Genomic DNA, 14168 nt, shown 5'->3' on the forward strand with positions numbered 1-14168 from the left:
TGTTGCTGATCTGACTTACTTTTCTGTGGATTTTGCAGTCTCTTAAACTTTGCTTGGTTGTGCTTTGGTCTTATGCTATTCACGCTTTCTGTCTTAGCACTTGCAGCTCCTTCCCCCATTGTTACTGACATCTGCTCCTCAATCCTCTCACAGAGTGATGCGACGTCCAACGCACGTGCGAGAGTGAGGTCGTGTCCTTCTTCCAGGAGTTTGCGGCGCACATAGTCGGACGAACATCGTGCCACTATAGCATCACGAATCTGATTGTCCATATCAGCACCAAAAGCACAGTCTCTTGCTTCTTGCCTGAGCCTAGTTGCATACTGTTGCACTGTCTCTCCTTGTTTTTGCGAAAGTGCATGGAATGACTGTCGCACAAAAGCGGTATTTACAAGAGGTATAAAATAAGCATTTAGAGCTCCTGTTGCAGCTCCGTAATCAGCCGCACCACCCATGTTAGGCAAGGTAGCAAAAATGTCTTGTACATCAGGCCCTGCATGGTGTAGGAGTAAAGCTCTCCTGCGTTGTAAAGTTGCAGCAGGTGTATCGGCATTAACTAACAGTCCTTTGCCGTTGGCAAAAAGTTCAAATGAGTTTAGCCATCTAATCCACCGTCGACCTAATGTAGCCGGGTCTTTGAAACACTCAAACATCGGGATACTCACTTTATCCATATTTAAATGATCGTTTTCTCCCTTACTTGTGCTCGCCCATTTCTCGTCGCCAATGTTATATTTTGTGTTGTATTTGTGTTAACAGAATTAAATCTCCGACACTGGTTTCAACTGCTTGCCGTTTACTTGTGTAGCCTATTTCAAATAGTGGTGGTTGAATCTGAGTCAATCGGATTCAAAGATCCGAATCCTTACATTCACCCATGAGTCACGAGTCCGTGGTCTCAATTAACCCGAATCTTTCGGTTCTGGCTGCTACGGACGTCATTATTAAAACAATGCACGAATGTCATCAAACTGTAGGTCTATATCAACATTAACACATCCGTTTTTCATCTGCATAGTAACTTAGATTAAGCATAGCTATTGATATAGCCTAAGGACCCGGAGCTGCCAGCTGCGTGGTTGAATAAGAACTTCCTGTAGACAGAGCTGTACACAGATCCAGATCCATAGACTGAGCGAATTCATGGGTCGGATTCGTATCCGGTTGAGTGAAAGACTAACTCAAAGGATTCAGGTGAAATGGGTCGGACTCGTATCCGGCTGGGTGAAAGACTAACTCAAAAGACTCAGGGGAAATGGGTCGGACTCGTATCCGGTTGAGTGAAAGACTTAGGCCGAATCTCGATTCTTCCCCTTGCCCCTTTTGCTTTGTCTTGTCTTTGTCTTAACCCTAGCACTTGCAAGTGTAAGGGCCAAGGGCTGAAAACTTTCCCCTATGAAATGAGACGCCACTCGGTTTCGGGTACATCACTTGGCGTCGCTGGATAATACAGGATGGTACATGTAAAGCACAGGTCGATGTCTTCAAACAAGTGCTGTCATTCACAGATATCAAACGGAGTTCGCGGATAAGTTATCTGTAGACATGCGTGACTGTATGAGCTATGAAACTAGCGATTTAAAAAAAGTTTCAATTATGGTTGCAAATATACAGCCGCGGAAAAAATTAAGAGACCACTTCAAAATTATCAGTTTCTCTGGTTTTACTATTTATTGGTATGTTTTAAAGTAAAATGTACATTTTAGTTTTATTCTATAACCTACTGGCAACATTCCTACCAAATTTCAAATAAAAATATTGTCATTTAGATCATTTATTTGCAGAAAAATGACAATTGGTCAAAATAGCAAAAAAGATGCAGTGTCTTCAGATCTCGAATAATGCAAAGAAACAAGCTCATATTCATTTTTAAACTACACAATACTAATGCTTACACTTAGGAAGAGTTCAGAAATCAATATTTGGTGGAATAACCTTGATTTAAAATCACAACTTTCACTTGTCTTGGCATGCTCTCCACCAGTCTTTCACATTGCGGTTGGGTGACTTTATGCTACTCCTGGCGCAAGAATTCAAGCAGCTTGGCTTCTTTTCATGGCTTGTGACCATCCATCTTCCTCTTGATCACATTTCAGAGGTTTTTTATGGGATTCAGGTCTCGAAATTGGGCTGGCCATGACAGGGTCCTGATCTGGTGGTACTCCATCCACACCTTTACTGGCCTGGCTGTGTGGCATGGAGCATTGCCCTGCTGGAAAAAACACTTCTCAGAGTTGGGGAACATTGTCTGAGCAAAAGGAAGCAAGTTTTTCTTCCGGGACAACGTTGTACTTTGCCTGGCTGAGGTTTGTAAAAGACCATAAGGTTTGAAAAAGCGGACTGGAGGTTCTTCTAAGTTCGTCTTCTCCGATGAGTCTGATTTCACAGTAGGTGCAAGACTCTCTGGCTTGTAGGCCTCTCAAGGTCTCCGTCTAACCATCAGACGGCCATGTGTTGGGCAAAGCTGAAAATTGGACTCATCAGAGAAGACGAACTAGAAGACCCTCCAGTCCGCTTTTTTAAATCCTTATGGTCTTTTACAAAACTCAGCCAGGCAAAGTACAACGTTGTCCCGGAAGAAAAATTTGCTTCCTTTTGCTCTGACAATGTTCCCCAACTCTGAGAAATGTTTTTTCCAGCAGGGCAATGCTCCATGCCACACAGCCAGGCCAGTAAAGGTGTGGATGGAGGACCACCAGATCAGGACCCTGTCATGGCCAGCCCAATTTCGAGACCTGAATCCCATAAAAAAACTCTGAAATGTGATCAAGAGGAAGATGGATGGTCACAAGCCATGAAAAGAAGCCGAGCTGCTTGAATTCTTGCGCCAGGAGTAGCATAAAGTCACCCAACGGCAATGTGAAAGACTGGTGGAGAGCATGCCAAGACACATGAAAGTTGTGATTTTAAATCAAGGTTATTCCACCAAATATTGATTTCTGAACTCTTCCTAAGTGTAAGCATTAGTATTGTGTAGTTTAAAAATGAATATGAGCTTGTTTTCTTTGCATTATTCGAGATCTGAAGACACTGCATCTTTTTTGCTATTTTGACCAATTGTCATTTTTCTGCAAATAAATGATCTAAAGGACAATATTTTTATTTGAAATTTGGTAGGAATGTTGCCAGTAGGTTATAGAATAAAACAAAAATGTACATTTTACTTTAACACATACCAATAAATAGTAAAACCAGATAAACTGATAATTTTGAAGTGGTCTCTTAATTTTTTCCGCGGCTGTATATACGACTGTATAGAGCACATAACTAGACTGTCGTAATTGTTTTGTGGACGGTACATGTAAAGCACGGATCGATGTCTCCAAAGCAAGTGCTGTCATTCACAGATATCAAACGTAATTCGTGGATAATAAAGTTATCTGTACACATGCATGGAGTCAGGCTAGTCCTAGCAAGCTACCATATAATCCAATGAAGTGGTGGCATACGCGCTAATTGTAACCTAAAACTACCGTTTGAAAGCTTCAGTTAAGACCTACAATACTATGCATAGTTCGTGTAGCACATTTCAGATCAAACCGAGTCATTATAAACATATAAAAAGTTGTGTAGATAGCTTTATTCATGTAAAATATTCCTCACTTCAAAAAAAAAAATCCCGAGCTGGTTTTGCTGTGTGCTCTGGGATAGCCCTTGGAGGAGCAAGGTAGCTCTCCGATCAGCTTAAAAACGAGGGCCATACACCACTTAATCTTACCCCTTAATCTTGATCAAATTGGGTATTGAGACACCACTAGCTCTCACATGAACGCGCAACTTCAAGGGTAAGGGGAAAGATAAGGGGTAAGGGGAAGTATTGAGATTGGGCCTTACTCAAAGGATTCAGGTGAAATGGGTCGGACTCGTATCCGGCTGGGTGAAAGACTAACTCAAAGGACGCAGGTGAAATTAAAAAGGATGCAAACATCGGAGATGTCGCCAACGTGACTGCTATCTGAGACTGATAGTAACGTTGGCGACATCTCCGATGTTTGCATCCTTTTTAATATTCAAATATGTCCGACCCATTCAATACAAGTCCTTTGAGTTAGTCTTTCACTCAACCGGATACGAGTCCGACCCATTTCACCTGAGTCATTTGAGTAAGTCTTTCACCCAGCCGGATACGAGTCCGACCCATTTCACCTGAATCCTTTGAGTTAGTCTTTCACCCAAACGGATAGCCTACGAGTCCGACCCATTTCACCTGAGTCGTTTGAGTAAGTCTTTCACCCAACCTCAATTGATTGATACAGCAAGCAGGCCCGTCGTCAGATTCATTTTCTACGTTTGTAACAGCATTAACGCTACTTTCAGGCCGTGTTTAACGTGTAAGGTAAGGTAGATAAGCTGACTTAAATCATTTGATGACTTCTTTCAGTCAAAATCGACTGTAACTCGTCTGAACCAATTTTCTTGAAATTTGTTTATTGTAAACATGACAATTAAATTATTAAATTAAGTAAGAATACAAAATAAGTATCTATTCACAATTTCCGAAATTACATATTTAATTCTGATAAGCTGCCTAACCAGCCAAGCCTATCATGTTACAATTTGTTCAATGTATCTAGGCTTATTGTGTGTGTGTGTGTGTGTGCTTGCGTATTTCCCCTGGATATCCTCAAAACTGCATTACAGTGGTTTGCTGTGAGCGTGCGCATTAGGCACTAGGGAGTGGGCTGCTGGGCTCATTCAGCGACAACATTTCTACTGATTCAGATTCAAAGGACTCAAAAGATTCAGATCTTTTTAGTGATTCACTCAAAGGACTTTGAATCTTCTAAGTGAATCGAAATTCCCATCACTAATTCCAAATGCATGTGCGACATTATACAGGTTCCGCCAATTACACCTTAACGTAACGTTCCTCTTAAAGAGATAGCACTCTATTCCGTATATGACAGGTAGCAGAAATTATTTTTCAGATTTTGTAACTGTTTTTTTTACTATTATTCACTGTTGTAAGGCGACCTTGGGTTTCTTGAAAGGCGCCCTATAAATAAAATGTATTATTATTATTATTATTATTATAAATAGAGAACACTAGCATGACCCGGTCATTTTAATTCAGTTTCAAGTTGAGAAGGCTCATATGACAATAGTCCCTAGCAAACTCTTATTGATATTCCCCCAGTGAGTTTCTTATTTTCAGTCTAACATTCATGCTTTTCATTGTAATATCTTTATTTGCATTATCTTTCCATCTTCCTCTGTAAACTGCTCCTGAGGTAGATCACAAATCCTGAGGGTGCAGGATTTGAGTGTTTGATTGATCATTTGTTTATAACGCGTTAAACTGGCAGCACTACAAAGAGTGCAAGTTTGTAGCATTGGGTCCCTTAGCTCCAAGCCATGCATGAGCTCCATGACCTCTTTTTCCAAATCGGAAGATCTAGGTTGAGGTTGAATAAAAAATACATCATGTATTACAATGCCTAAGATATTCAGATTGACATTAATGTATATAATGTAACAATTATACAACATGAGGATGCTATGCAAATGTGTGTCTCTTTTGCCATTGTAAGAAGATTGAGCATGGATGAAAAGTAATCTCATTCAGAAATTGCTTATTTTATGTAGAGGCGATCCAACATTGTACATATCATATACTATACAAGTCACTATAATGGACTCCTAATTAAAGACAGGGGTTATGCCTTCAAGCCCTACCTCATGACCCCCTATGCAAAGCCAGCACCAGTAAAGCCCGGTTCAACAGGGCTCTTGCTCGAACGAGAGCCCAGATTAAGATGATCTTCGGCCAACTGAAGGCCAGATTAACAGCACGTGCACAACATTGATTGCTATTTTGTTAACACTTGCTCTGTAATACTTGATTGGATTATTTGTATTTTTACTATTACCCTTATTTTTATTCTATTTACTTGTACATATATATTGTTGTCTATGTCCCATGCTCTGAAATCACCAAGTCAACGTACTGAGAGCACTATACTTGGCCATACAGATTATTTTTGATTCTGAATAGAGGAACATGTTCAAGAATAATTTAGGATATCTGTGTTGTAGAATTAAGCCTTTATTTGTATTGGTAAGCCTGTAAATGAAGGTGCAAAAGAAATACGAATTTCAGTTCAGTTACAATCAAGCCAAAGCTCACAAATATTTAAGGCAAAGGTTTGCTTTACATGGTTATACTTACATCCAGCTGCCGATTAAGCAATGCAATCTCCTTGTGCATCTTCCTTGTTTTCAGCTGGCAGTTAGCAATTTTTGTACGCAAGTACCGCTTGTACAGCGTCCGCACTTCAGGGTCATATTCATGGTCATCCTGAAAAAAGGACAAGAAAACCATTCATAACTTTGTTCAGTGAGGTGGCCAGATGCCAACTAAACTCAGACCTTCCCTCACAATGTGAGAGTATTAAATGAGAACTCACCTCCCCATCCCTTGTTCCAGAAGAGTGAGAGGGGCCAGGCAGATCAGGCCGTGGTCCAGCATGATTTGCCTATAGGAATGCATTGATGTAGTCCAAATACAACTCACAAAGTGAGTTGGATAGGAGTATTAGTTTCCACAACTTGGTTTTACCACATCACCAGAGAACGCCGACACAGTCTCCTCATTGTCTGGACTGGCCTCCTGTTAGTGAATTAGGAATCATTAGGAACTTTGGAAAAGTGTCTTTGTTTTTAAAAGACACACAATGAACATGTATAGAATCATTATGCAGCAATATAAACTTACACCAGTGGGCTCCTCTCCTCCGACCAACACTATGGGTGGTGGCTGCAGCAATATGACTGAAGGTCCAGCCACTGCTAAATGTGACGATGGTTAACCAAATGACTAATTAAGTGCACCTACCTTTGAGAGAAGGCCTCGCTATGCCCTCCATTATGGGCCTACCCCGGATTGCCAGCTCCTCAACAGTCTAACAAATTGGCTTCTTTCTAGAAACTTAAATTAATAATTATTTTCGAGACACTGTAGAGGTGCATATAATATTGATACAACAACTTCCTCACTTCTCTTAAAATTAGTGCTGTCAGTTAAACGCGTTATTAACGGCGTTAACGCGAACCCATTTTAACGCCGTTAATTTTTTTAATAATAATAATAATTGAAGGGACATTTAGAATAGATACAAATTTGCGATCGCGATTCATTTTGATTCATTTAATTGCGATTCATTTTGAGTTAACTATGACAAAAATGCGATTAATCGCGATTCAATATTTTAATCGTTTGACAGCACTACTTAAAATGTAAGGACAATCTTCAATAAAAACTCATGGCAATCATTCTGAGATTGCCAAGATTGGCCTCACCAAAAAAAAAAAAAAAAGCAAAAAAGTAGACTATCAAAAAATTCAAAGTACCATATATTCCAATGATCCCAAAATAGGCAAGAAAGAGATGATATACTCCATAAACTTACCACAGGCTCCTTACAGAATTCCTCCAGTTATCTTTTGTTTGGCACACGCAATGGCTTTTCCAACTTTGCTAGTAAAGTCTCCCAGGTGTCCAACACATGCACTTCCTTCCTGCTTCCTCAGGTGTGTTTTAATAACTTAATAGCGGATCTTCGCCGCTGCAATATGGCATCCACGCAGACAAACGTTGCGACTTGCTCTCAGCATTCGTTTGCATCTGGCTATCAACTGTTGATGCTGATTGGCGGATCACCAGCATGTCCCTCCTCCTGGAAGTGGTGTGTACTTCCTGATGCCATATGCCGATTAAATACTCTGTATGAAGAAATGGAGGCCCTGCGGTGCGGAGTGTATTGACATCGGCTTTTTTTCAGTTGAGGTTGATAATCATCAAGGTGTTGTGAGTTCGTCCAGGTACAGTAGAAGTAAATAGGTTAAATGAATGAACGGTCCAGAGAGTCCAGTTTTGCATATTACTGTAACGTGAAAGCATACTAGCTGAGCATGTATCATTAGTTAGCTAATGTTAGTTTGAGCAAATTGTAACCGCTAGCTACTTTTTGCCCTGCGTTGGTAACGTTATTTAGGCATTGTTATCTAACGTAAGCTAGAGCTTAATTAAATAAAATACATTATTGCCTAGGCGTCATACAGAGTGTAATTGGTGATTGGGAGAGTAACAGGGTATTCAGTTAGCTCATGTACCTTGCTAGCTAACCAGCTGTGACGTTACACGAATTCTATTAAAGGTTGATTTGGATATGGGCAGCTAGTAGTGGTTGTGGTTAACTTCATAAAACCTCTGTCTTCGTTGGAGGGAGGCTAGTGTTGATGTCTTTGCGTGACGCATGGGGTTTCATATTAACGGAAAAGTTATTTAGCTTGACAGCTGATTAGTTTTGAATAGCTAATAGTTTGGTTATATTTTCTGTGTCGTGATGCTTACGCACGTATTCAAGGAATCATATTTCTATGACTGAATGATGATGCTGTTATCAAGTGCGAATGATGACGCTGTTATCAAGTGTGCACGCAACGTTTTGTGTGAAATGTACTAAGATGGGACTCACCGTATTGTTTGGGCCAGTGCAGACCAATACTTCCGTGTTGTCAAAGGATGCGTGTCATGTCCGCTCCAATGTAAAAAACATGCTGTCACATCAACATGATGGCGTAAAGCTCCCTAAGGGTCATGGTTGGATCATTTGTTTCTCAAACTAGATATTCTGATGTTCTTATCCACTCCCACTTGTCTTTGTATTTTGGTTAAAGCTGATGTGCACTGTTCTGTGAAGGATGTGGTGCACACCTTTGTGAGATATCTTCAGTTTCTTGCCAATGTATTGAGTGAAATAGCCATAGTTTCTTTGAACTGTTATAGACTGATGATTTTGAAAAATCTAAAATCCATCCGATGGTGGTCTGATCTGATGGTAGTACCCACACCACACCCAAGTCACTCAGACCAGTATCCTGATACCTCTTCCCGGTGGTTGATAGAAGGTTGCAAAGGGTATGGAATTCTCCATTCTCAATATTATGTTCTTGAACTTCTCATGTTTCGGAGTGATTTCTTCAGCCTTGGCATAGTGAGTGTGGTCGAACACGCAGACGGTTTCCTTCAGTTCTAGGGTCTCTATAGGGACACTATATCACTACTTTTGGCTTAGTGTTTTATATCCTTGCTAATGGTCTCTTAACAAAATAAATCCCTTTTCATGTGAACAGCTCAGCCATTCAGATTTCAGGAAATTATTATTAGTGGTTTTGAAGAAAATATCTTGTGAGTGCCTACCAGGTATGAAGTGCTTGTACAATGTCACACAATGTCACACACTCTCACTAAAGTGGGAGGTTTGTCCCACTTGATATGAAGTGTTCCTTTGAAAACTCAAAGTTTGTCCTGATATCAAATCAAAATAACATTAGGCTTATTGCAGCCATCAAATCATGAGGTTGAAATTTGCCTTGCTGGCCTAATATTGCAGCCCCCCACCGGCTTCCACTCAGTCAAGCTCAATATGTTCAGTGGATGGCTTCAGGAGCAAACACAACGCCGGCATCGGACAAACCCCCAATCCCTCCTTTGCCAACAACAGCTTACACGACAAAGACAAGTAAACAAGAAGACCAATGAAGAAGAGCAAGCTTAACAGAAAGAATTAGACAGAGCCGGAGATAAAAGAGGGGAAAACCACAGCAGTCTGTGGCCAGGAAAGGAAATTCTTTCTTTCTCCAGAATTGCCTACCCTGGCTTTAAGCAATTGAATCACATTTACTCTTTTTTTTGTCTGTTTTTTTACAACCAGGGACATTTCTAACCACTCATAGGTTTGAGTTAATTAACTGATTAGAGCTTTTCTCAGGTTGACATTTCTGTATTGTAAATGCTTTATTAGGTGATTTTTGGCATGGAATGACACTTTTATTACTTTTCTTTCAACTTATACAGACGTTCCAAAACGGCGGGTACAATAGGCAGGGGTAGAAAGACTGATGGGCCATTACCTTTAACAGTTGGGAGTGGGAACTATTTCTGGGCAACCAGGTATCAAGTTTATGGTTGCAGGCTGCAGCCCTTAAGTAGAAAGGCTGAAGCAGACGCAACTGCTGTAATTTATGATGAAAGCCAGATGATGTGTTTGTGGAGCTTTCAGATGGATAAGAGCAGCAGGTGTTAGGCAACACCAATATCAAATTGGGTCTATCTGGGTCTTGAGTTAGTCTTTTCGTCCAATAAATATGATAAAGAAGCTAAATGATTGTATTCCTTATCTAGGACAAGCAAAGATTATATGTTTCAACTTTGAGTTATGTTTTGTCAATCTTTTGTTTACAGTTAACCCAACCATGGAGTCAGTGCTCAACAAACTGAAGAGTACGGTCACCAAAGTGACTGCCGATGTCACCAGCGCTGTCATGGGGAACCCTGTGACCAGGGAGTTTGAAGTGGGACTACACATTGCCAGTGGAGGACCTGGCATGTCCTGGAGGATCTATAATGGAATCAAGAAGTCTACTAAACAGGTACGCTAGGGTTTAAAACAGATACACTAGGGTTTAAAACAGGTACACTAGGGTTTATTCCCCTTTGTCTTTGGAGTCTATACTCATCTGGGGAACCGGTGGGGCTGTGGTCAGAGGCACATGGAACCAGTAACAGGCAGAGGGCAACCTGACAGATAAAGCAATCTTCTTTAAAAATATGCCACAGGTATAACTGGTTGACCAAGTCGTAGCCTAGCCTAGTAACGCCTTGAATTTTTCAGAAGTTCTGTCAGTCATGCATTGTCTCTCAGTTGACTGCACAGCAAACCAATGATGGCCACTAATTTTCATAATTCTTAATAATTATAATTGAATAAATCTAAAATAAATAGTTTTCCACCAATTTAAACAGTGATTCTAAAGTTACATTCGTAAGTAAAAAAAAAATAACCTTGGACGAGAAAGGTGGTTGTCAGTTGACCCCACTCATAGTTGGTACAGCGGTAAAGACAGAGGGGAAAACAAATAAGGAAAGTCCATTATTGTGACATTAGTGACAAGTGCTTTATGCTTAAGACTAGAGCTGTGAAAACATATCGCGTTAACGCGCTATGAATAAATGTCAGGATTAATTTGTAAAATAAAAATGAACGCATGTGCAGAATGAACTTATACAATATACCCACAACTGACCGTTTGCAAAAGCCCCGCCCCCTTAGCTACTTTTGCTACGTCGACAAAACTCCCAGGACTCAACCCAATAGCATGGCGAGGACGGGGCCAAGATACATCTGTCAGTGTGAGTGATTCCTTTTGGAGTAATATCTCCGCGATAGCCTCCGGATCGAGGCAAACGTGACTGCAATATGCAGAAGAAGGATATATCCAAAACATTAAGATCAACAACGAAGGGGACACTACAATAATAAAAGCAAAAGCATACAGGTCTCAATCAAAAAATTAGAAACCCCACGACCTCTTCATTAAATGCAACCAGCACAACCTTGTAGACTAGTCTGTTCTTTCATTGCTGGGTAAAATCTGTGTATAATATTTCAAGCTAATGTTTCTCCCAGGTTCAAGACTTTTAATTTATTACAGTGCATGAAATGCCCTGTATTGTTATTCCTAGGCTTCTTCTTCTTCTTCTTCTTCTTCTTCTTCTTCTTCTTCTTCTTCTTCTTCTTGTTACCTTTTTCTGCGATTAATTCAGCCCGAACCGCTTAACGTAGAAACTTCATTCAAACTTTGTCGAGTACCGTAATTCTCGGACTATAAGCCGCTACTTTTTTCTCACGCGTTGAACCTCGCGGCTTATACAATGACGCGGCTTATTTATGGATTTTTCCCACTTTCACAAGCTTAATGCCTGAGGGGAGGCAAACAGTAACTCTGCCTAAATGAGGGGGGCGTGCGAGAGCCTGAAACTGGACTTTAAATCGAAACGTGAATGTTAAATAATGGAAGATCAATGCCGGAGCTAACAGGTATGCTTCAAACGACGGGACAGAAAATAACTTGATCGACAACTCACATTTAAAACCAACTTGCTTTTGAAAAATGTTGGAACCTCAAGAATAGATTTGGCTTTAGACGAAGAGCGGAGTCTAAAGCATGAGCAATATTCGCTAACATTACATTGATATCAGAGTGAGCCCTTGCTCTATCGATTTCCCATTATTTCTCTTAGGTATGTTTATATCTATGTGAAGCCATTTAACATTCCACAAGTGGTTGTAATCACGTAGAACCCAAGACTGCTTTTTCAATGGTGAGATGATTTTGAAAATTAAACTCTGCAGCTTAAGTTGTGTTTCCTGGTTGTTACTGGTTATCGAATTGCTGTGCTAGCTAAGGGAACTTTAAATAACCTCAGCATAAACGATTTAAATGGAAGAGTTACAGTTGCATAAAACGATAGCTAGTCATCTAGTATCCTCGATTTAACTCATAAAATTATAATGGGAAGGGGTATAAGCCCTCAGGGTGCCTGTGCAACTTCGTATGAAATAGTTCATATTCACACATATTAATACGAGTTCATCACAAGCTAGCAGCTGCCAACTGTATGTACCTTACCTATGTGTGCGAAAATGATAATATGAAATATGATAAACAATAGACAATGTTCGAGCTGCCAATTGAATGATGGTTTTACGTTGCTTGTGCTTACACCTTTGGCTAAAACAACACGGCGACACAACTGTCTTTTATTCTTTTATGGTCGAGATCGGATATTTTGAACTCAAACCGGTTCCAAACAGAGGTGCCACCTTTTTAACCAAATCGTCATCATCCTGCTCTTGAGCAACATCACTTTCTGCGTGTTAACTTATCCTCGATTGTTCACTTTAGCATTTATAATAAGCTATATATCTGTAAAATTTAATACGTTGCATGCCTACTAACTGTTCTTGTCATGCCGAGTTTCGTTAAAGCCCGTGTAAAGTTAATTTGTTTTCAATGTACCGGTAGGAACCTGCGGCTTATAGACAAGTGCGGCTTATTTATGTTCAAAATAAGTATTTTTTTTTAATTCAGTGGGTGCGGCTTACATTCAGGTGCGCTTAATAGTCCGGGAATTACGGTAGGTCTTGTAAACGACACTTATGCTATGTATTTTTTTTTCACTTTTCTAAACTTTATACTTTTTAAGATATTAAAGAAAAACGAATATAAATTTCTCCCATTGACTTACATTGGGCCATTATGACATCATAATAGGGTCTTTAAACTGGCTTGCACCTGTGCTTCACTGACACCTGTGCCAAATCCAAGGAACCTCTTCTCTCTCTGTCCCTCTCAATTTAACTGTAACTAGGAACATTAAGACACCATCCATTCTCTATTTTTTTTCTCTCCATCTCTCCATCTTTCTCTCTCAGTCAACTTTCTCTCACACTCAATCTCTCTTCTTCACTCCATTTTTATCTCCTTTTTTCAATATTTTCACTCTCTCTTTATCTCTTCATCCAGAGCCACTCTTGTTCACTCTTCTTTCCTTCTTCCACTCTTCTTTCCTTTCGTATTTTCTTCTTCAATTTTCTTTCCTTCTTCCACTCTTCTTGCCTTTCTTTTTTCCTTCATCCACTCTTCTTTCCTTCTTCCACTTTTCTTTCCTTTCTTCACTCTTCTTTCCTTCTTACACTCTTCTTTCCTTTCTTCTTTCCTTCTTTCACTCTTCTTTCTTTTCTTCTTTCCTTCTTCCACTCTTCTTTCCTTCCTTCACTCTTCTTTCCTTCTTTCATTATTTCACTCTTCTTTCTTTTCTTCTTTCCTTCTTCCACTCTTATTTCCTTTCTTCACTCTTCTTTCTTTTCTTCTTTCCTTCTTTCACTCTTCTTTCCTTTCTTCTTTCCTTCTTCCACTCTTCTCTCCTTTCTTCACCTTTTCTTTCCTTTTGTCTTTCCTTCTTCCACTCTTCTTTCCTTTCTTCTTTCCTTCTTTCACTCTTCTTTCTTTTCTTCTTCCTTTCTTAACCTTTGCATTTCATGCACTGGTATTTCCTTCAGGAAATGCATTTTCTAGTTCTATTTGTTCATTCTGGTAATGAGAAATAATATAATGATTGTGTAATTACACAATCATTATATTATTTCTGAAATATTCTTTATTCTTATCCATTATTCCGTCTCTGGAGAGGTATCTATCTAGCTAGCAAGCTAGCTAGGATGGTGCTAAGCTAGAGTACAGTACACTAATGAAGCAGTGTGGAGCAAGATAGCTGCTAGTAACGTTGCTTATTGATTAAGGGATGTGCGTGCTTGTTGCTG

The 14168-nt window shown here is 39.9% G+C and overlaps 1 protein-coding gene across 2 annotated transcripts in view; it reads left to right on the plus strand.

Annotated features, from left to right (window-relative positions):
• Positions 1-7710: 7710 nt before the first annotated feature.
• scyl2 (SCY1 like pseudokinase 2) overlaps positions 7711-14168 on the plus strand; it is a 48241-nt gene continuing 41783 nt past the window's right edge. For both annotated transcript variants that reach the window (XM_080851125.1, XM_080851126.1), the window contains exons 1-2: positions 7711-7821; positions 10247-10434. In XM_080851125.1, the coding sequence (XP_080707251.1) occupies positions 10258-10434 (177 nt within the window). In that variant the 5' untranslated portion in view covers positions 7711-7821; positions 10247-10257. The remainder of the gene's footprint in view (positions 7822-10246; positions 10435-14168) is intronic.

Source organism: Sprattus sprattus, assembly GCF_963457725.1.
Source record: "Sprattus sprattus genome assembly, chromosome: 14".
Classification (NCBI taxonomy): domain Eukaryota; kingdom Metazoa; phylum Chordata; class Actinopteri; order Clupeiformes; family Clupeidae; genus Sprattus; species Sprattus sprattus.